Below are 24,310 nucleotides of genomic sequence, written 5' to 3' on the forward strand. Positions count from 1 at the left end.
TATGGCTGCACCCCTAGCCATACTAATGGGGAGGGGGAGCTTCAATGAAATGAGAGGCTCACTTACTTCCAAGTACATATGTACAGGACTGCCCTGTCAAGGTCCTTACTAGCTTCCAAAGAGGATGAATCCAGCATTCAGTGGAAAACCAGCCCCATATTTATGCAGAAGCCTCAGGCAGCAGATTCAGGGTATTATTAAAGTCGAGCAAAAGTTATTTATTTTATTGCTACTGTATTCTTACTGCCAGATATGGTAAGGGGCAATTGCGGGATTACCTGCCCAAATAACCTGTCTGACTTGATTTAGGCAAGTGGAGAGTGCTGTTTGCTGTTCTGCTTCAGGCAGCAAAATGTGTTGGTGGGCCCCTTTTGCATTAAAATATTCATGGTTGTTAGCTTTAACAGTACTATTTGAGCAGTTCCAAACATGACTTTAATCATGCCATTGTTCTGTTTCACTCACTGGAGAAGGAAAAAGAGGCAGAGTAGCTGAACATTATCTTCTAACTGCTAATGTGAGCAGCCTCTGTGTGGAAAACACCACTTACTAGACACACTTTTCAATCCCAGTATCTGCAGACTCTTGACCCAAAGTTAAATTAAAAGCAATAAACATATATTGGGTTTAAAAGTATGTGGTGTTAACAGAGATTTACTAAATGTATATTTTAAAAAGCTTAACGTTACTCCAAATTACTTCATTAACATGAAGAACAAAATACATTTGGAACCAAGCATAGAAAAGTTCCTTTTTTGGTCCACAGTAGCTGGCGGATTGTGGGAATTAAGACTTTAAAAACAACTTTTCCAAGCTCTGATTTGTAAGCATTCCATTTTCTAATGCAGACAGTTGTGTCAGCAAAATCTAGATTTCGTCAGTAGAAACTACACCCAGAGCACAGCATTTGTAATCAAGTACAACAGCATGAGCCTCAAAAGTCTGGTAGGGTGCAGCTGTTATTCCCTGCAAAGACGTTGAGATATTGCTTTTCATCATGATAAATTTAGCTTTTGTACTGTGGTTGGTTTCCCATTACTCAATAGCAATATGCCTGAGATGGCAAGGAATTGCATAATACTAAACAAACAATTGTTAACTATACAATTTTTTTTATCAAAGAAGAACTATTCCGCACCACCTGCTGGATGACTTTAGGTACTACAATAAAGTGTATATTGCAGGTATTTAAAAGCTGGGGGCAGGGTGTAACCTGGTGGAGATGGATTATCCAGTGGACCATATTTAAAAAGAGACGTGGTGGAAATTGTGGGTTATGTTGTTGATTCCCAATAGTCTCTTTCTTGCAGATGTAGCAAAAGCACAAACACAGAGATGAGCTCTCCTACTTTGGGAAGATTAACTGGTGCTCTCTCTGGGTATCTATATATATATTTTAAATTTCACCACATCTAGTGGAAAAAAATAGCTTTGGCTTGTCTTTTCACAAGTAATAATAATAATAATAAAATCTTTATTTCTATCCCGCCCTTCCAAGAAGATCAGGGCGGCTTACAACAGTGCATCAAGTGCACACAAATACAAAGTTAAAAACACATAAACATCAATATACAAAATAAAACAACAATAAAAGCCCCATAGCCCGTCCTCATGGCCACGGAAGAGGAGGGGAGGCCCACAGGATCTTAATCGGGGAATGCCTGCTTAAATAGGAAGGTCTTGAGATCCTTCCTAAATTGGGCCAGGGTGGTAGATGAGCGGAGCTCGGTGGGCAGCGTGTTCCAAAGGGCTGGGGCAGCTGTAGAGAAGGCCCTTCTAGAAGTAGAAGCTAACCTAGCCCCAGGCACCTTCAGCAATTGCTGCCCAGATGTTCTGAGGGTGCGAGGCGGATTGTATGGGGAGAGGCGGTCCTTTAGGTATCCTGGGCCCAAGCCATTTAGGGCTTTGTAGGTAATAACCAACGCCTTATATTGAGCTCGGAAGCGGATGGGCAGCCAGTGAAGGTCTTTAAGTACAGGTGTTATGTGGCTGGTCCTGGAAACGCCAGTGACCAGCCGGGCTGCCATATTCTGTACCATTTGAAGCTTCCGAGTTGTACCAAAGTGTTACAGTCCTCAAGAAATGTGTAAAGCACATTCCCAGCAAAGATGTTTTGCCTTAGGAAACTCATGGAGAACACAGCAGCATCCAACTGCTGAAACCAATAACCATGAACAGGGGGAGAAAGGCTCTCCTTCTCTGGAGACCTTCAAGTGAAGGCTGGCCAGTTATCTGTTCAACAAAGTAGAGTTGCACTAGATTGTTTGCTGCAAGGACCTAACACTATGATTCTATGTTTGCCTACAGCTGTATTCTACAGGAGTGCTAGGGCCTATTCACACTATGGAATTATAGTATTCTGATTCCACTTTAACTGCCATAATTCAGATTCCATATGGAATCCTGGGATTTGAGGTAAAGGGAGAGGAATTTAGAATTTTCAGCCAAGAAGTTCTAGTGCCTTACCAAACTACAAACCACAGGATCCAATAGGATGCAGTTAAAATGGAACATAGTGCTATAACTGTATAGTGTGTAGGTTCCCTAGTCGAAGTGGTGGCCTATGGGCCAGTGCCAGTCTGCAAACCATTAGCTGCTGATCCATTACAAGTTTCTAGAAGGAACAGAAACAGTTATAGTCAATTGGCACAAGTATCGTACCAGTCGCTGGCGCATTAGAGAAAAGAATTGCCAGGTGCCAATGTCAGATACTCCTAGAAACACTGTTTTCCAGAATCCTTAGCACAGTAGCAATAGCAATAGCAGCTTAATTTATATACCGCTTCACACTGAACTGAGCAGTCTCTAAGTGATTTACAACTGTAAACTAATTGCCCCCAACAAGCTGGGTACTTATTTTAGCGACCTCAGAAAGATGTAAGCCTGAGTTGAGCTTGAGCCCTAGCTGGTACTGAACTTGCAACCTTATGGTTTTTGAGAGAGTGCCTGCAGTACAGGCATTTAACCACTGCACCACCAGGGCTTCAGTAGTTAATGCAACTTATACCAACCTATGCCTTTCCTAGACAGCCCTTTTCCTGTTGTGGCAACTTTTGAGACTTTGATTCATTCTGCACACAGCATCAAACAATATTCACACTCCATGTAATACATGGGCAACACTAGGTTGTTGGCAGAGGTGAATCCATTCAGAGGAAGGGGGAATGAATCTGCTCCTGACTTTCTTTGAATTGTAATGGAACTATTCAAGGTCCTGAACATATTTAGGGTATGGCCTAGGCTTGCTCCTTTTAAAGTTCCGAGTTCAACTCAGAGCAGTTTCACCACCCCACATCATGATATGGGAAGCCAACAGCTGAGTTTACTTGTTGGCACCAAGCTTCTGAACAAAGAAGTGGAATGAAGCAGTAAATGGTAAAAGTAATTTGTCATGTCCTCCAACACTGCTACTCATCTGCCATGCCGAGCTACTGCCACCTTCTACCTGGCCCAGAGCATGTCACATTTGATGACAGTGTACATTGGGGCCAGTATCTATGATGGAGGAAGGAGCTTGAAATATTCTATCTAAGCTGTGAGGACTCACAGGTTTACAGAGAAAGAAGTCTACAGTTTATCCCCCAGGCAAAGTGTACATGCTCCAATGTATAGACATAGATAAATCTGTTACAAGGCATTTCCTCCCTGAGAAGGACAGAAGGAACAGTGGCCACTCACAAGGCTTTCCTTGTCAGAATACAGCTACAGGGCCAACAGTTTGAAAACTTGAACACGCCACTTCCCAACTTGACTCCTAAAAGAAATGCTGGTTCAATTTGTAAGTGATGAAAATGTATGGTAAGTCCTGCTGGGTCACACCAAAAGCTTATCTAGCCCAGCATTCTATTTTTCACAGTGGCTAAAGAGATGCCTATGGGAAAGCCACAAGGCTGCTTTTGATCCTGGCGATAGTGTCACTATCATGATTAGTAGTCACCTCAGTCTTCCTGAACTTGTCTGTTCTCCCGTTAAATGCCAGCTAAGCTAAATTGCCACCTTTTTACAGTTATCATCTCAAGTGGATGCTATGGCCAGGAGTGCTTGGTACCAGCTTTGGCTGATATGCCAACTGCACCCCTACCTGGACCGAAAGGACCTTGAAACAGTGGTACACGCACTGGTAATCTCTCGACTAGATTTCTGCAATGCGCTCTACATGGGGCTACCTTTGAACCAATTTCGGAAGCTTCAGCTAGTTCAAAATGCAGCAGCCAGATTGATCACTGGAATATCCAGATCAGATTATATAACACCAGTTTTAAAATCTCTACACTGGCTGCCAATCATCTTCCGGGCGCAATACAAAGTGTTGGTCATCACTTTTAAAGCCCTACATGGCCTGGATCTGAATTACTTGAAGGAACGTCTCTCCCTACATAATCCATCCCGCACTCTCAGAACATCCGGGAAGAATCTTTTAGAATACTCAAAGACTAGATTAATATCAACTTCCCATAGAACATTCACTGCCATGGCCCCCATGTTATGGAACAACTTACCAGAGGAAATCCGTCTTATCACCACTTTAGATGCCTTCAAGAAGGCACTAAAGACGGATCTCTTCAGGCGGGCATACCCACCCGATCTTCTGTAAAGAAATGGAAGAAATCCCACTTCTGATCAGAACAGCACATTTTAACTGATGTTTTTATTAGTATTGTTGATTCAAGTTTTAACTGATTATTATTTATAATATGTATTTTAGATACCATTGTATTGCATGTAGTTTTATGGTTGTAAACCCACCTCAATCCAGTGGGAGAGGTGGGAAAATATTATTATTATTATTATTATTATTATTATTATTATTATTATTATTATTTTAATGCATCCTGTAACTCTTACCATTTAGCTTCACTGAATGACACTACATTGTACTTTATGAGAGGGGGAGGAAAACCTCTCTTTATCCATTCTCTGCCCTCCATGCAGTATTTTATATAGTTATACTATGTTCCCTGTTATGTTCTTCTGCACATAACCTGCATCCTTTAGAAACCCAAAATGGAAACCAACAGGAGCCAACACCCTTTTAGGATGTATATTAATATGCATTTCATATTAATCATCTTTCCCCTGTCTCCATTTTGGACCCTGAGAACCATTTTGAAGAAAACTATAAAGCCTAGGTGTGGGATTCTGACCCCAAGGTCTTTCTATAAAAAGGCACATCCTGATCTCTTGTATGTATAGATTAGTTAACTGTATCTCTGCATCACTTACTGTTTAAAACTCTGTGACATTTAGTTCAGTTAGGTCCAAAACACACTGCAGAAATAATCCCTTTCGAAATTACTTTAACTGCCCTGGCTCAGTGCTAGGTAACCCTAGGAACAACCATAGCTCTCTGGCAGAGAATGCTAAATGTCTCACAAAACTACAGTTTTCAGAATTCACTAGCATTGAGCCGGGGCAGCTAAACTGGTCTCAAACTGTGTTATTTCTGCAGTGTGCTTTTGAACCTAGACAAGTAAATACCTAAAATACTGCAACCCTCTGCCATCAGTGCACTATTAGTGCACTGTAGCGTGTCAATGATGTAAACGCAGCGCAGCAACATACGGGCGGTGCGCAGTGCTTGCATCATGGACACGGGCACCCTATGGGCAGGGCCACGCAGTCATGGCGGCACCCATACATACTAGGGTTCGGGAGCATGCGGTTGTTGTGTGCTCCCAAACCATAGTATCAGCAGCGCCACATGCTTTTGGCCCGTCTGTACTGAGCCATAGTCTGTATTTTAATTTGGATGTATTGGAGTAAGCAAGGGACGGGGGAGGGGGGAGAACCATTTGTTTCTCTACTTCAGGAAACACAATGTCTTTAGCCACCCTGATGGCATAGAGATGGAAAGAATATTAGAAAATAATTGAAAAAGATGAGTTTCTCTAGTATACCCTGCTGAATTAACTGAGTGCAAACTGCTTTTACACTTAGAAATCACTTTGCCCCCACTGAGGTAAGTGAAGGACAAAAGGAGAAAGTGGGAAACAGACATTTTAAAAGCAGCTGAACACAGTGGCCTTGCTTTCCATTAATTACTGCCTGTTACCTTTTCACTGATGGGCAAAACTTATCACTAGATTCTCAATCACGCTGCTATTCCCTTACTGCCTTTGTGCAGTAGGTCTCTTCTGCTGCAGTTCTGCTTCTCAGTCAGTCATATGGTGTAAGTCGGTGCGATTCTGCTCCTCCCTTCTTCTCCCCCCCTCGTGATCATGTCACTAACAGGTTCCCAAAGCTGACTTCTGTACGCACATACACACAGCAACCAACTTCAGGAAGGAGGTTATTGGCAGCCAGGATCACTTGCTCCCCCCACCACTTCCTCCTCAAGTGTGGGGCTGCTGTGTGAATGTGCACACTGCACCCTTGTGCTTCAGGAAGGGGGAAGAGCAGTACAATCAGATAGCAGCAGGCTTCGGGAGGTGGTTGGCAGCCACACAGTTCTATGTCACAGTAGCAGGCTACAGATATTAGTTTGTTATCTATCTCCCACGCATCCCATCTTCTTAACATTGCTGCAGGGCTACTGCAAGAATCTGGGCCTTTTCCCAGATGAGCAGTTCTTTGAAAATAGCTACATATTTCATCTACTCCCTCTCATTCAGTCTGCCACATTTAAAGCACCATTCCTTTGGAAAGTGTGTATCCTAGTGAAAATACTCACGCATGCAGTCTCCTCCATACCAGCCTGCTCTGCATTCTGCACAGTAGATGCCCTTGATGTAGAAGTTGTCCAGGGTTCCTCCCCATGATCCATTGCGGCAGGACTTGCAATTCTCAAAGATCATGCAGCCTGTGAAAGAAGAGGCAATCCATTTGGTTAATGGAAAACTACACTGGATTTTTTGGAATAAGAAATTATGAATGTCAGTGATGAAAGGTTGTGAGCAATGTGTGTGCATGTGTAAAGATGCGTGCACTCTTGTGTGTGTATACATACACACTCATTTATAAACCTAACGTAAATACAGATCTAATATCTTAATCATTTGATTCACTCTTATACTTTGGTAGGTACAGTTGTTGGTTATTTCTCTTATTGGGCCCACTATTGAAACCTCTAGAATTTGTGCAGGACAAGAGTTGGTCTTGGGGACAAGGCAGCATATAAATAAAGATGATGATAACAACAACATATAATTTTTGGCTTATAGCAACCATAAGGTAAATCTGTCACAGGGTTTCCATAGCAAGATTTGTTCAGAGGGTTTTTACTTTTGCCTTCTTCTGAGGCTGAGTATGACTTGCCCAAGCCCACCCATTGTATTTCCATGGCTGAACAGGGAATCAATCTCTATTCTTCCACAGTCCTAGTCCAATACTCAAACCACTACATTATGTTGTCTATCAAGAAGAAGAAGAAGAGGAGGAGGAGGAGGAAGAGGAGGAGGAGGAGAAACTAAATATGCCAGAGTCAGTGAGATCATCAAAGAATCAATATCACAGTCATTTTAATTCCTTTTAGTTCAATATACAGTACTAGTCAATGGCCTTGACCGCATGGGCCAAAAGGTCCATTTCACTCCTGTTCTGGCAGTATGACCCAAACCCCAGTTCTGGTGTGAGTAGTCCGGATGACATCCAGCATGTTTCACACCAGAACCAGGGTATAACAGCCTTAAAGCAATTTTTAAAACCTTACCTGTTACTCTGGATTGTCTGGTAAGATCCGGAGCCCGCCTCTCCTGCACCATGGCAGCTGTCTGCATGGGAGTGCCCCAAGTCACCCAGCGTATCTGCCTTCACTCGAGTTACTCACATTGAGGTGATAATGAGCTCCCCAGCCATGGGTTCATTGCTAGGTGCCTAGTTCTCACTTCAAAAACAAAAAAAACCTGAAGTGGCAGTGGATATGCCAGGTAGCTCAGTGGGATGCCCATGAAGACAGCTGTGGCATGGGAATGGAGGCCAGGTAACAGGGGCAGAACAGCTGCGGGGCCAAGATACTCCAAGCTGCTCCCAGAGTATCCTGGCCTGCTCAGACATGACCAATATCATATTAATTAAAATCAATTTAGGCCATTATAGTTTACTGAGATATAAATGCAATTTTAGCAACAATTAATTAAGTATGAGTGGTGGATTTGCTCTATTAATAACAAGTGAGTGGAGTTTTAAGGAACTTAAGAACATTTGAAGAAGAATCAATGAAAATTAATTTCAGCTGATGATAATTAACTTATATGTTGCTCATTTTAAATATTTCAAAAATACTTAAACGCCTTCTAATTTCCCAACAAAAAAGTGTGGACATTGGGCGTTTAGCCAACCTGAAAATGTGTCCTGGTGCCACAGCAGTTGTCCACTCCTGTTTTAACACAAATCAGAGCCTTAATTCATCTAGCTTACAACAATCTACTCTCACCATCAGACTATCAGACCTGATGAGGCCCTTTCCCTCTCCTGCTATCTGAGCTTCTTTTCTCCTGTGGACAATAGGAATCTGACACCTTCTGTATGTACAGCATGTGCTCTACAGGGCTCTGTCCCATTCTATACAGTACTGGCTTCTGTTTCAGCATTTTTGAGTGATGTCTGTATACATCAGAAAACTATGTATGTTTACATCATTGTAAAGGCACACAACAACAAATACATGTATCTATAGATGTGTGTGTGTCATTTGAAGCCAAGTGTTCAGACAGCTCAAGCAGGTTTCTTCAGCCATATAACTGAGAAATAAATATGTCATAATTGTACATTCTAGGTAACTTTTCCTCTTTACATTTAAACACAATATGTACCAGAGACAGGTGAAAATGAAATATAATTGTATTCCAGAGCCCTCAGGAAGATATGTAATGGCCTATGGCCAAAACTGACAGCAGAATCAATTCCAAACCAAAATTCTACACCTCAGTGTCTCATGAATAGTTCATCATTCACATACTGATTCTTAGTCTGAACAATCTGACTCTGACAAATAAATGTACAATGCCCCCAAATACAACACTACAGATACAGAGTATTGACAAAACGTAATCTGCTGGGCTTAATTTGCAACAGTGGAGTGATTCAAAGAAAGCTGACTTATGTCTGTGGATAAAATAAGCAGGAGATAATACACTACAGCTGACAGACCATCATGTCATGTTTCCACCAGGCAACAGGGCAAGTGATGAAAGACTGTGGGCCTAGCTAGATTGTGGCTGGGAAAACAGTATATCTTGATCTACTTTAAGTTCCTTGGCTTCAAGACTCTTGACCAAAACAAGATGTTAAACATAATACTCCCTTTAATAACTATTTCCATTGGGAATGTGAATATTCCCTTTTAAGTAATGCTCATCCAAAATAAACAATTTGGAATTATCCCTAAAAGAAATATATATTCTTAATGGCTTTTTCTTTTTCCATAGGAGATTATCACATGGGTGAAAGTGATGGGAGTGAAGCGGGATGCTCCTTTCGCTATTGTGCTACTGGAGGAAGATTATCACAGGCTGTTCTGCAACATCATGCACATCCTGTCCTTCTCCCATCAGTGAAATGGAATGGTCTGTCACTTTTAACAGAAACTCCCATTAATACAAAAGTGATTGAGCCATTCCATTTCAATGATGGGAGAAAGATGGGATGAGTGTGATGTCGCAGAACTTGTAAGATAATTGTCCTCCAATCGCGCAATAGCGATGGGAGCATCCCGCTTCTCTCTCGTCACTCTTCTGCAACTTTTGCCCATGTGATTATCTCCTTTGTCTTCAAATATTGTATTTCCCATATATGTATACAATATGTTAAGCTAGAATAACAACATAATACTCCCTTTAATGAATACAGTATTTCTATTGGGAATGTGAAATTCCCTTTTAATGCAGATCCAAAAGAAATAATTTGGAATTATTCCTAATGGGAATATATATTCTTCATAGCTCTTTTGTTCTTTTTCCATTGTCTTCAAATACTGTGTTTACCATATACGTCCGTTGAGTCTGAACTACATTCTTATAGCCTTTAACAAAGCAGTGAGCAAACCAAACCTTGGAGACTGAGGAATTAAAATCCCCATGTAGTCTTGAAGCCAATGATGACTTTACTCTCGGGAGGGTTTCCAGGTATGTACGGTAAAATCCTGGAAACTTTCAGCTCCTGGTGTGAGTTTCTATTACTAGGAAAGAGAACACGCTAACGGCAATATGTTAAATGCATTAAAGCTCATCAGCACAGTAAACTGTATTGGCACTCACCCATTCAATGAAGAGAGAAAAACTATTCATCATTACAGGCTGGCAAACAAAACAAGTTGCATGTGCCACCTAGTGACAAGCAGAGTTATTGCACTGCATATACAAGAGGATGGATACCCAATGAGTGGAAGATGTCAAAGCTGCAAAACTGACCTACCTGGATGGATTAGGCAGGAGTCACACTCATTGTCTTCATTCCTGCAGCAGGGGATGGTGTAACCTACCACTTCTTTCTGCCCAGGACACACACACTTGATCTGATCATACTCACAACATTCTCGACACATGATATTCCATTCAGCTCCTGGACAGTTTTCATTGATCACTGTATACTCTGCAGAAACGGAAAAGAAAGAATGAGGTCATAGCTAATTATTGGCAGAACATAGTTTATTCCATTGTGAACCAAAATTCGTATTACAGGAGACCTTCCTTCCTTCTCTCTTTCTTTATGAAATACTGCTGTGGGGCAGCTGAAACTATCAAGGTGAAGCTAGTTCACCATTTACCTCATGCTGGTTTTTCTAATTAAAAGTTCCTTTCCATCCCCCAAGCAGCTCTATATTCCACAGGGGAAAATAATAGAATCATAAGTTTATAGAGATGGAAGGGATTGTAAGAGGTACCTTATTTATCTGTTTGTTTGTTCTTTGTCCTGCAAGGCACTCAAGGCACCTAACATAAAACTGAAATAAACCCAAATGCAATTAAAACACAAAAGGGAATTTGCTAAAATAGTTTTTATTGACAATTTCTAACACACATACAATGAGGGGTTTTGAAACAGAAGAAAAACATATCAATAACAGGAACAACTCTCCACTTCAACTACAAGACAGTTTAAAGGGCAGAGGTAATTCTGACCTAAAAGATCTTTGCCTACTGGAAAGGCAGGAGCTGCCCTGCTTGGCAGTGGTCTGTTCTCTATAGGAAGCTGGCATAGACCACTGAAATTGTGGAAACAGCATAGACAGCTGCACTGTCTGAACTGCAGTGTCTAATGTAGTAGTGGGTGGCAGCTTAGATACAGTGGGGCAGTGAATCTGCTTTGTGTTTTTTTCTGAATTTTAAAGAATAGCAATAGCATTTATATTTCTATGCCTCTTCATAGTGAACTAAGCACTTTCTAAGCATAATTTTTTGTGAGTTTTTCGGGCTATGTGGCCATGTTCTAGAAGAGTTTCTCCCTGACGTTTCACCAGCATCTGTGGCTGGCATCGGAAAGCCAGCCACAGATGCTGGCGAAACGTCAGGGAGAAACTCTTCTAGAACATCACCACATAGCCCCAAACCCCCACAAAAAACTATAGATGCTGGCCATGAAAGCCTTTGACTTCACACTCTTTAAGCAGTTTAAACTCTGTAAGCCAATTGCACCCAACAATCTGGGTACTCATTTTACCAACCTACGAAAGGACGGAAGGCTGAGTCAACCTTGAGCCCTCTGGGATTGAACTCACAACATTGTGGCTCTAGTGCAGTGGACCCTTGTTATACGCTGGGGTTTGGTTCCAAGATCCCCCGTGTATAACAAAATCCGTGTATACTCAAGTCCCATTAAATATAATGACACAGCAAAATGGTGTCCCTTATAAAAAATGAAAAATCATGGTAAATGTATACTTTTTTGGGACATTTTCAAACCGTGTATGCTTGAATCCGTGTATAAAAAATTCGTGTATAAGAAGGGCCGACTGTACTGGCATTTAAGCACTGTGTCACCAGGGCTCCTCATAGTTGCTGACCCTGTCTTCCAAAACAGGATCAACATCTTGGATAGGTATTTAAAGTTTGAACTAAAAGCCGATGTACATTCACTGCCCCACTGCCATTGGGACCACCAGGTGCCACTGTTTCAATGGCTCCATGGTAATACAAAATGAAACATTAGGAGAAGCACTCACAGTTTTTCAGTGCCACCAGTCATGCACAGGAGCCCCTTAGTTCAGAAATCCAGGCTTCGGTAGTGAAAACAACAGAAAACCCTTAGCAGAAACTGTAAACCTTCTCCATAGATGTTTTATTTATTGTCAGAAATAACCAGCAAGCATTAGCAAAGCTTGGTTAAAGTATACATATTTTTAAATCTTTGGTGGGCTGCCTTCTCATTCATTAAAAAATCAAAACATTTTTCCCTTCTCTTTTCCCATGGGTGCCCAGCTCCTTCTCCTACTTCAAATGTCTCAAGAGATTGATGTGATGTTCCTGAGACAGTCTTAATTCCCTTCCATCTGCTTGTTAACCACAAAGGAATATGGTCAACAGCTCTAGCAATAAGCACACCACTATATGTCCCACCATTTAACAACATTACAGTGTAACACATTATAACCCACCAAATAACAAGCAAGTGAAGCTAGATCCTTTAGCTCAACACTCCAAACCATGGCAGCCAAGCTGAAAGATTCAACTCCTGAAATCACCTAATGGGCCAACATAGGTCCCTTAATGGGAAGTACATAAACTGGACTATTATGCAAAGTCTGGTTCTGACCACCATGTTCAGAACAGATTTTGAAAGTATTTGTGCTAGCACTATCATTATAAAAAGGGAGTGAATAGATATATAATTAATTAATTGAATTGTAACCCCTCCCAATAATTTCATAACATTCAAACACAGCCAACTCCCATATCTGCCTTTAAAAAGTAATGAATTAAATGGGAAATGAGAAATATTACTCATTTAACAATGAAAATAAAAATATTAACTCATCATTGAACATTTTAATGAATTAAGGATAACAAATTTGTTTTTAGTAACTTATTTTCAAGCCCTGGCTTGAAAAAAAAATTCCAAGCAAAAATGGTTTGAGTTATACAACTTTTGTGAAAGACTGGATGCTTTTTAGTTGATAAAAGGAACTCCCACTCATTTCAGTAAAGTTTCTGCTGAAGATGACTATGAAAAATGATCAAGCTGATTCTGAAGTTACTTTTTAAAGTCACAGTATTTTTCCCCCCACTCATGTATTACATTTGAAAGCGCCCTGCATGAGGAGAGAGCTGATGCTTATCTCAACAGGGCAAGTAAATGAAAGCTAAAATTTGCCCCACAACGAGGTTCATGTCTTCTTTTATCGCAACAGCATGAAACTGTTTCTTTAGGCTGAAAACTGAAATGAGTGCAGTTAAATCACACAACTTCCAAGTTTTTTAGTTCGGCAAGCCAGCCTAAAAAGAAAGTCACCTTTCCAGCCTAATAAGAAAATTATCAAAAGCCTTACTGATGTGATCAAAGAGAAAGAGAAAGAAGCTGACATTATATTTAAGAAAAGGAAGTCTCTAGTCAAATATTTAGAGTTGGAACCAAGTGGCTTTTTGAGAATCTGGTATATGATCCAAACAATACTGTATTATCCCCAGTTCATTATATAATACGAATGGTGTGACCAAGTTGTATTAGCACCAACTCATCATATAATAGGAATGGTGGGACCAAAAGTGGGATATTTTTCCAGGCTACAATTCTCAGGATTGAGCCACACTTACTGGAGGATTCAGATAGTAACAGACCAACACCTGCCCGCAACCTTTTGGAGCTCTGTGATGGAAACATCATTCCAAGTATCCATCCCAGTATCCATATTATTTCAAGAGAGTTGCATTTGTGGGACTGCTGCAAAATTGGCCCTCTCACAGTAGCATAGCCCATGCCTCCTGAAACATATAGTTTGTGGGAAGCTTTCAAAAATGAAAAAGGGTCAGCAGTTATCTTCTTGGGCAGTAGAATTCAGAGACATAGCCATGTTAGTCTGAAATATCAGTATTCCAAAGTGATCTTGTAGCATCATTGAAATTAACTGTATGAAAGACATTACAGCATAGGCTTTTGTAGACATCCCAAAATAAAGCTGCTTTGGGTCACTTTGAAGGCATGCTGTTTAAATGACACACGCATCTTAAGAGGCCAGAAACTGGAGCATGGCTTTGGCATGGCTTCCAGCCTCTTAGGACGCATGCATCATTTAAACAGCACACATCCAAAGTGGCCCAAAGCAGCTTTATTTTGGCCTATCTGTTCAGGTCCCCAGTCTACTTGCACGCATCTGAGAAAGCAGATCAAGTCTACAAAAGCTTATGCTACAATTTCTTTTGTACCATTACTCTCAAAAGTACTATAAGATCCTTTGTGTACCTTTTGAGCAGTGGCACTCAGAAGAAAGGCTCTAGATGTTACTGGATTTCCTGCTTCCAGAATTCTTGAGCTGGGGACAGAGTTCCAGGAAGCTGAAGTCCACCATCATCTGGAACCCACTCACTGAAGAACCACTGTTGTGGACCTGTCCTGCTCAACTTGAAACTCACCAAAGGCAAAATCAAGTCCCAGCAGGAACCTGACAAACTTCTTATCGTAACATTACCAAGAGAGTAGCAGAAACATACCACTAGTGTGTACACCACTTTGTTTGTATGACACATGTTGTGAAGGTTTATATTCTAATAGATATGATGGATCTCAATGATGTCCCTGAACTCCCCCCCCCATAGAACACTGTTGTTCTTGTTGTAAAGGACTGTCATTTGGCCATCCCCCCCTTTGCAGGAAAATATGTTTATCTTGCCATAGTGTGTAGGACTATGTCTTGAGGTGTGTCAATAATGGACACATATCTAAATATATTAGGAAGACTACTATGTTGAGTACATGCACTTACATGCAGGTCCTCGGTGCTGGGTCCAGGAAAAAACATTTAGAAATACAGCCCTAACTTGCCTTGTGTTTTTAGAATCACAGAATCATAGAATCATAAGAGTTGGAAGATACCTCAAGGGCCATCCAGTCCAACCCCCTGCCATGCAGGAACACAGAATCAAAGCGCCTCCAACTGATGGCCATTTAGACTCTGTTTGTGTTTTGTTTAATAAGGTTCACTCAGCTTTGGGTAATCAACAAGAGAAATCAAGATGCAGGCAGTGTAGTGTAGTGGTCTGAGTGTTGGACTAGGACTCCAGGAGACTAGGGTTAAAATCCCCATTCAATCATGATGTTGGCCAAGTCACATTCTCTCAGCCTAAGAGGAAGACAATGGCAACCCCCCTCTGAACAAATCTTGCTAAGAAAGTCCTGTGAGAGGATTGTCATAAGTCAGAAATGGCAGGAATGCAGCAACAATTGTGTTTTGATCTTCTTAAGTTAACAGTTCCCACAATGGATTTCTTTTATATGTGAATATATACTGTAAAATGAGAGATTAAGAAATCAACTGAACATTGGATTTTGCTTTTGCTTTCACAACCTTATTATTTCCTCTGCCTCTACCCTTTGCTTTACTTACCATTTAGCCTGAGGAATGGTTGTAGAGAATAAGAAAGATTGCACATTATTTTGTGACCTTAATGTCCTAATGTGGATTTTGCAGTCTCATTATTGTTTATCATGTTTTTAATGTTTATCTCTTAGGGCTGAAATAGAGCTATTAATATGCTGTCATCATCACCATCATTGTAGACTGTTTACTTTTTTCTCCCCCCCCCCCCCCCCCTTGTAATTATCTGGCAATGCAATTCTAGGCTTATCTGCACAAAAATAAGTCCTATTTTATTTTATTTTTGGACTGGGGGCTTACTCCCAGTCAATGGGTGTAATGTATGGGATTGCAACCTGAGATTTTTCAGCCTATCAAACCCTGCCAGTTTCTTTTTTTCTTATAAAAAATTAAACAACTAAGGGCCCAAACAGACAGGCCAAAATAATGCTGCTTCAGGTCACTTAAGAGGTATGCTGTTTAAATGACACACACATTTTAAGAGGTCAGAAGCTGTGCCAAAGTTATGCTCCAGTCCTTAGGACTGGAGTGTGGCTTTGGCATGGCTTCTGGCCTCTTAAGATGCATGCATCATTTAAATAGCACACCTCCAAAGTGACCCGAAGCAGCTTTATTTTGGCCTGTCTGTTCGGGCCCTAAAATTCTGGATGGCTGTAAAGAGACCAATCCTTCAGGTCCGTCCTCCTTCCATTGGTAAGCTGTCTGCATTCAACAAATTGAAATTTAATGAACTAACAGTGCTATCTAGGTGTCCCTCAATCAACAGACAGACCCGAGGACTGTCTTGTGAGTCCTGGAGAAATGAAATGAAAGAAAAGATTCCAGAGGAATGGAATGAGAAAATCTTAATGAGATTCTCTTTTATTTTTCCCAACAGCAGAGTCTTAATTTTCTGCCTTGGGTTCACAACTGTTTTTGACTTAGATTTCTTATAATACTTTGCAAAATAGTCATATCCTAATGTAGGCATAGTAAATCACAATGAAATTGATGCAACTAAGATCACAATCCTATACACAAATTCCTGGAAATAAATTCATCGGGGACTCTTTCTAAGTAGATATGCATAGGACTGCACTGCACTGTCATTTGTGCGTTTATAATTTCACTGATTGTAGAGAGAAATTAGGTACATGGGCTGTGTTTGTTTTTTGTTTTGTTTTGTTGTTTTTTTGGTCTGCTTCTTCCCAACATCACATACATCGTATAGGACCTAATCATGGCTATTTTCACAATAACATGCCATACCATGCATTCTTTTTCACTGTATGGCATTGAAAGATGAGTTGGCAAAAATGAATGCTGTCAATTTCTTCATATACATGTGCTCATATGTGCAGAGAGGAAAAGTGTATATAGAAAAAGAAGGCAAGAACTGCACATAAGATGCACACAGGAAGCTAAGTAATTCCTGCAAAGTTTAAGTGATAGAGAACATGCCACAGGTTCAGTCTCTGGCATCTCTGTTTACATTGGTGTTTATCACACGGAGCTTTTTGGAGATTTTGCAGCTCAGATCCGGAGTGACTGCGGGTCCAACGATGCGGATTCATGTCATAACGTGAATGTGTTATTAGACGAGATTCCTGTCTATGGGTGCTCCTTCCGTGGCTCTTCCACAGTGATTCCAAAGTGACCCCTCATTTTGATGAATTCGGAAAAAAAGTGAATTCACAGAATTCATTTTCAAGCTCACTTCAACTTCACTTCGAATTGGTCTGGTGTGGAAGACCACTCCGATGTCGCCCCCTTGGCCCTCTGCATCCTGTTCCTTCATCCCCCTCCTCCTCCTTCATGCCATCTCTTCCTCTCTGCCACCCTGCCACCCACCCCACCATCCCGACTGCTCCTGCATCCCCATCTTGTCCTCTCTGCCACCCTGCCACCTATCCCATCACCCCCTGCCTGCTCCTGCATCCCAATCCTGGCTCCACTGACCCCCTGCAACCTATCTCATCACCCCTGCCTGCTCCTGCATCCCAATCCTGGTTCCAGTGACCCCCTGAAACCTATCCCATCATCCCCTGACTGCTCCTTCAGCCCGACGAAGGATGACAGCTAAGGAGGGGGCAGGGAAGGAGGACAGCATTCAGACCCCCACTGAGCATGCGCAAGGGTCCCTATTCGAATCGTTGAATCCGCATGGTATGCACCGGTGTTGTAATATAATGTGCACTCACTCCACTTTGTGTGAATCTGCATCACGTGATTTGCCTTGGATTCGATTCCCACTCCCCACCCCCCGATTCGGAAGGCCAACGGAAGGGCAACAAGGTGTGATAAAACATTCACGTTACGACGTGAATTCACATAGGTGAATCAGGAGTCACCCCGGATCTGAGCTGCAAAAAGCCCCATGTGATAAACCTCATTCTTTTGGTAGGGACAAGCACCACAGTCTTTGAATTTTTCAGTCCAATAGCAACTGGTCAATTCCATTTCAGTGGGTCAGGGAATCCCTTCCAGATTTTGCTGTTGTTGTTAACCGCCCTTGAGTCAACCCTGGCTCATGGTGATCCCGTGAATGAAACATCTCCAAGACCCTCTGTTCTCTGCTGCTCTGGTTAGGTTCTGCAGACTCAAGCCTGTGACATTTCTGATTGAATCTAACCATCAGGAGAGTGGTCTACCCCTCTTTCTACTACCTTCTACCTTTCTCAGCATTATTGTCTTTTCTAATTTGCCACACCTTCTCATGATGTGGCCAAAGTACTACAACCTCAATGTAGTCGTCTTGGCTTCCAGTGAGAGTTCAAGCCTAAGCTGTTCTAGGGCCCATTTGTTTGTCTTTTTGGCTATCATGGTATCCTTAGCACTCTTCTCTAGCACCATATTTCAGATGAGTAGATTTTCTTTCTGTCCAGCTCTTTCACTGTCCAGCTTTAAAGGAGCTATTCCAGGTGGAGCACCTTATCCCCCAAATACATTCAGTACCCCACTGAAATCTGAAGTGGTTTTGCTATCCCACTGACATTGGAACCACTAGCTACCACCGATTCAAACCATCATTACATAGGCATTGGCCAGCATCCTGTTGACATAAGCATAACTAAGTTATTCATCATAATGTAAAATATATATTCTACTAATAACAGTACAAGTGGCATTGTGCATACTGCAAAAACTGCATGTGGAAGTTGCGCATTGCTCATTGTGCAATGGCACCCAGTCATTGACATGTGTGGCACAATGTTGCTATTCAGCATCGGGATTGCATATTGATGGCATAGCATATCTCCACATGCATATATTGATGTTACATTGAGGGATGTTGGATTTCAGTCATTGTTTTTTAAATGGTCTTAGTATTGGGTGGCATCCAGGGATGGCTTTCTGCTTGTGAAAAATACTTCTATCCATGCAAAAGTACTTAATTTCCATACATCTCTTGAACCAATGGAATGCACATAAGTGTTGACTTACCATTCAGCAACTGATTCATTGAGCCTACTCCAGAACAACTGAATTTAAGTTGTTAATTCCCAAGTATTTGATCATTATACTCCAATGTGAATATCCTTTTCTGTAAATCATTTGGTATAGAATTTTGAGGTATAGGCAAAAAATTTGAGGATTTCCTGATTTATGAAAATCAGGAAGTAAGCAGGAGGGAATTTCTGCATTTGAGACAAATTTAATGCATAAGGAAAAAGTGGCTGATAACTAGCAGGAAGCTTTTGTATGCAGAAAGCATTGCGTAATCTCTTGCATAAAAGGTTGCTCAACATCTCAAGGCTTTTACTATTTCAATTTCCTCATAGTCTAGATTGAATTTGTGTAGATCCCCCAAGGTCATTACTTTTGTTTTCTTTATGTTTAGCAGTAAGACATTTTTTAGTAGTAGTTCTAGGTCTGTGATGTTTTCTGCTACTATTATGATGTTGTCTGCATTGATATTAGTTTCTCATATTTTCACTGCCTCTCCATGTCCAAGCCTGCTCTTCATATAATATTTTTGCATATAATTTGAACAAATAGAATGAAAGAATGCAGCCTTGTCTGACCTCTTTGCTAATTGGGAATCATTCTGTTTCTGACAATAGCCTCATGTCCTAAGTACAGATTCCTCATCAGGACTATCAGATGTGGTGACACCCCTATGTCTTTAAGAGTGTTCCAAAACCTTTCATGATCTATGCAGGCAAAAGTTTTACTGTAGTCTATAAAACATATTATTTTCTTTTGGAATTCCTAGGTGCACTCCATTAGCCATGGCATGTTTGCAATGTGGTCCCTAGTGCCTCTTCTTCTCCTGAACTCTGCTTGCTCCTCTGGGATTTCTTCATGTATGCTTGGAGTCTATGTTACAGAATTTTGAGCAGAATTTTGCTTGCAGAGGAGATTAGTGCTATGATCCCACAGTTGCTGCAGTATTTTGTGTCTCCTTTTTTGTGAATGGGGATATATATCGATCATTTCCAATCTGCTGGCCACCCTTTTCTTTTCCATATTTGTTGATATATGTTGGTTAGCACAAGGCCTGATTCTGTCAGTGTGGATTATAGCAGTTTGGTTGGAATATCATCTGTTCCTGGCGATTTATTTTTCCCAATTTCTCTTATTGCAGCTTTTACCTCACTTTTTAGAATTTGGGTTCATCTTCATATGGCTCTTTGTTACAGGCTTCATTCACTTTTCCCCATCTCTTTTATATAACTCTTCTGTGTACTGCATCCAGTGTCTTTTTATTTCTTCCTGGTCTTGAATTGCATGACAGCAGTAATCAATTTACATGTAAATATGGCAAAATCAGTGGACCACAAGAGACCAGGCACAGGTCAAGAGAAAGGAAAACCATAAAGATAAAAATATGTTTCAGCATGGAGGAGTTATCTTTCTCCTGGCTTTTCTTCCAAAAGTAATTATTTCATTTTCTTCATGATATCTGGGAATCATGGGTGACATAGTCAAACACATCTGAAAGGGAACTGTTGAGGGCTGTTTTAACACAGGTTTCTTCTTCTTCTTCTTCTTTGAATTGAGCATAGTATTTGAGATCTAGACCACAGCATGCCACAAAATGAATTGAAACCAGGGGAAGTATCTGTTTTTCCCATCACAGACATATCTGGACACATACATGACTCACCCAGTATACCTGTGCCAAACCTCCAGTGCAACTCTATACCAAATTGTATGTCTGTGGAGCTCTGCAGGGCTGTGGTGACAGAAGCCCCTCAAGAAACTCATTTTTTAAGATGTTTTACAAAGTGGACAACAAGAATGCCGGCACAAATATTGTACCACAGCAATGGCAGTGGAAATATTCCATGAACCAGGTTTGGATCTTAAAAGTTAGAAGTGTCTCAGTAAGCAAGATTTAGCACAAAAGGATAGGGACCATGATATCCACATATGGTCAAACTGCAACTTTCACCATGCTTCACCACTGGCTATGTCAACTCAGGCCCGGTACAGACTGCCCAAAAAGGGCAGTCTGCTGGCGCCTGGTTTCCTGTCAGGGGGGAAACGTAGCGTCCAAACTATGCGGTTTCCTGCCGATGGAAAAAGAACCCGCAAAAAGCAGGTTCTTTTTGTGGCGCGATACTGACGCTGCAGTGCACCAATAGTGCACTCGCGATGTCAGTATCATGCCGTGACATGCAGATGCTAAGTGTCCGTCAGAAAGGCAATTTTGACAACAACATGACAAGAGAAAGAGTAAAACTTTCCCTTTTCCTCAAAAAAACCCCACCATTCCTGAAGCTGTCCAAGATTACTATGCAACTCTTTTCCACGTAACAAGCTGTATATGAAAATTGCTCCCCACAATTGATATCATGTCTCATTTTGCTCGAAATCTTGTGATTATTACTGGTTAGGTAAGAGTAGTAGAATATTCCAAAAGACACAAATATTCTCATCCCTTTGTTCCTTCATCTATTTCAATTTTTGAAAATAGAAGTTGGGTTGTGTGTTTTTTTATGGCCATATAGGGAATTTTTGCAATTTTTCTTGGCAAAAAAAAGTATGACATAAACTGTTGTTGTTTCCATACATGACACAACTTTTTAACCTTTAAGCAAATCAGCATTTCTTTCTGGAAATCCACAAACACCAGAGATTCTAAATCAGTTTGGATGGCAAATGTATAGAATTGAAGATTTAATCCACACAGGAAACTTAATGCAGTTTGACACCACTTGAATTGCCATTGCTCCATGCCATGGAATTCTGGGATTTCTAGTTTTGTGAGATATTTAGTCTTCTCTGTTAGAGAGCTCTGGTGCCACAACAAACTACAAATCCCAGAATCCCATAACATGGAACCAAGGCAGTTAAAGTGGTGCCAAACTGCATTAATTCTGCAATGCAGATGCAGCAGAAGTCTAAAGTTGGAAATTTTCTTTTTAGACTGCAAATCTCAGAACCCATGAGTTAGCTGAGGGGACACTGGGTGTTATAGTGAGAAAATGTCATTTTGCAGGTTTAAAGAGACTTATGTTATCCCTTAACTATCAGAGTATTATTTCACCCCATTTTTTTCAGATAAAAGCACATTTTGACCAAAAAAAACCCCAGGATCCACACATTATTCAACAGAATTAACATAATACATTTGCAGTACTGGAAGATCTTACTGCTGTGTTCTGCTTTGCAACTGTGACTCACTCTGGGGTGGGTGGGAGGAGTATTATATTATAGAAATTCTCTGTACACACACAACAGTCAACCCATGGTACAAAACAATTTGTTTGGAGTGCATCTTTATGAATCATCTTTTCAAATCTCCAAAAAAATCCCTTACTAGGCTGAGAACATAAGGGTGTGATCATTATGCAGAGAAATTGTTTTCTTCTATACATTTTTCTTTACCTTAAATACTACATAAGTACAAATATGCTACTGAAAATGGAGGTCCCTCTAAAAGATGATTCTGCACTTTTCCTTCACGTTGCTTAATAAGTGCTTTGATAAATATATTCCTGCTTGACAAGGGATTGGACTGAATGACCCTTGTGGTCTCTTCCAACTCTATGATTCTGTGAGCCTAAGAGCCTGAATAGACCAGTGTTACACGCCAGTCTCAGGGCAGAGTGGGGTGTGTGTTTGCACAACGCATGCCCTGATACTGCCCTGATGCTGTGTGCCCAACTGCACGGCAGGTGGTATCACGGTGCACCTTTGGTGCTGCATCAAGATGATGCAGCACTAAAAGGAGCACCAGAAAGTGCCACCACCGCAACAAAGGTGCCTTTTCCCCAGTGCAAAAAGGAGCTGCATATTGCAGTTTCATTTAGCACCGAGGAAAGGCCAGATTGGGGCCACAGTATGTAGTTGCCGCAGCCCTGATCCAGCAAGGAAAGGGGCAGCATGGAGCTGCCCCTTAGGGGCCGTCTATTGAGCCCCTAAGTCACCATTATGGCCAGGATTGGCTGCCTATTTCCAGCCAACTCCAGAATTTATTTATTTATTTAGGTATTTATACCCCGCCCTTCAGCCCGAATGGCTTTCAGAACGGCTTACAAATATTGTTTTTAATCAGACAGTTCCCTCCCCTCAGGCTTACAATCTAAAAGACAAGAAACAAAAGGAGAAGGGAATGGTGGAGGGAAAGGGGATGAGGTCCAGTGGTTCTTCTCTCCCTCTGAGGCCTGGACCAAGGCAGATGGATTGGAGGGAGGGCTCTTCCTTCTTCCAGGCTAGCCCTGTTGGAGCTGGACCTGCCTGGCGAACTCCGTCTCAGGCCGGCGGATGGCAGTTATGGAGGGCAGAATTCCCTGTGCATCCTATATATTTCAATGGCCTTCCTACATTTTGCATATGTATATGGAAAAATAAATAGCATGGAAGGTGATACCCCCTTTAAATTAAAAAACAAGCATTACCCTTGAAATGGCTCATTAGAGTAAATTCAGAATCTTGGGCAATTCAGAAATAGCTGCTTGCATTTCAAGTCACCATTTCTACATTTCACCCAACTATACATCCTACTGCTTTCGCTACTTGCATCTCTACATGACTGTAGCAATTAGCACACAACTCCCATCATCCCTAGCCAGTATAGTCAGTGGTGAAACATTATGGATATGTGGCATTGTTCTGGAAGAGTTTATTCCTGACATTTCAGTTGTCCATCTCTGCTCTGCAGCACTCACTGTTAGACCATAATCTGATGGCACGCAGACCTTTGGAATGGTGAACACATTTGGAAATTTCAGCAAGTGTTGTGACCACTCTCACAAAATGGTTGTGACAGAGAGAAGATGTCCATTCATCAAATGGCTATTAAATAGCATGACACTACTTCCAAAACACTCATTTCTCAGAAGCAAAATTTGACAGGTTACAATAAAACAACTTATCTAAGAATCTAAGCACAGGACAGAGGCATGGGTCTGAACTCCAATTCACATACCCAGTCTTTTGAACCTGGGATTTTCTGCACCAAAACACATTTCACAAAGGTTTACCTTGGTGCACACTTTATGCCTCTTTGATGAAGTGATGGGGTACAGGAAAACAATCAGAGACTCTATTCTTCTTTTTACTTTCACAAATACAGTATACTGTTACACCATGTAACTGGCAATAATAGCCCCAGCAGTGATGTTTTGTAGTTCAGGAGTCCTGGGTCTGCCATGCGATTGGGAGCTATTGACAGGTGTCCACTTTCAATGAAAAAAGATGCCCTTACCACAGTTGTCATATACAACAGTTATGGGTTGGAGGCAAACTTGTGTGATAAGTACATTGGAGCAAAAAAGTATTTAGTCAGCCACCAATTGTGCAAGTTCTCCCATTTAAAAAGATGAGAGAGGCCTGTAATTAACATCATAGGTAGACCTCAACTATGAGGGAGAAAATGAGAAAACAAATCCAGTCAATCACATTGTCTGATTTGGA

The 24,310-nt window shown here is 41.2% G+C and overlaps 1 protein-coding gene across 2 annotated transcripts in view; it reads right to left on the minus strand.

Moving 5' to 3' along the window:
* PAMR1 (peptidase domain containing associated with muscle regeneration 1) overlaps positions 1–24,310 on the minus strand; it is an 89,981-nt gene that overhangs the window by 53,892 nt on the left and 11,779 nt on the right. For both annotated transcript variants that reach the window (XM_042441878.1, XM_042441872.1), the window contains exons 2-3: positions 10,351–10,527; positions 6,671–6,799 (exon numbers count right to left, since the gene is read on the minus strand). In XM_042441878.1, coding sequence (XP_042297812.1) covers positions 6,671–6,799; positions 10,351–10,527 — 306 coding nt within the window. The remainder of the gene's footprint in view (positions 1–6,670; positions 6,800–10,350; positions 10,528–24,310) is intronic.

This window comes from Sceloporus undulatus, chromosome 1 (genome assembly GCF_019175285.1).
Source record: "Sceloporus undulatus isolate JIND9_A2432 ecotype Alabama chromosome 1, SceUnd_v1.1, whole genome shotgun sequence".
NCBI classification, from domain to species: Eukaryota; Metazoa; Chordata; class Lepidosauria; order Squamata; family Phrynosomatidae; genus Sceloporus; species Sceloporus undulatus.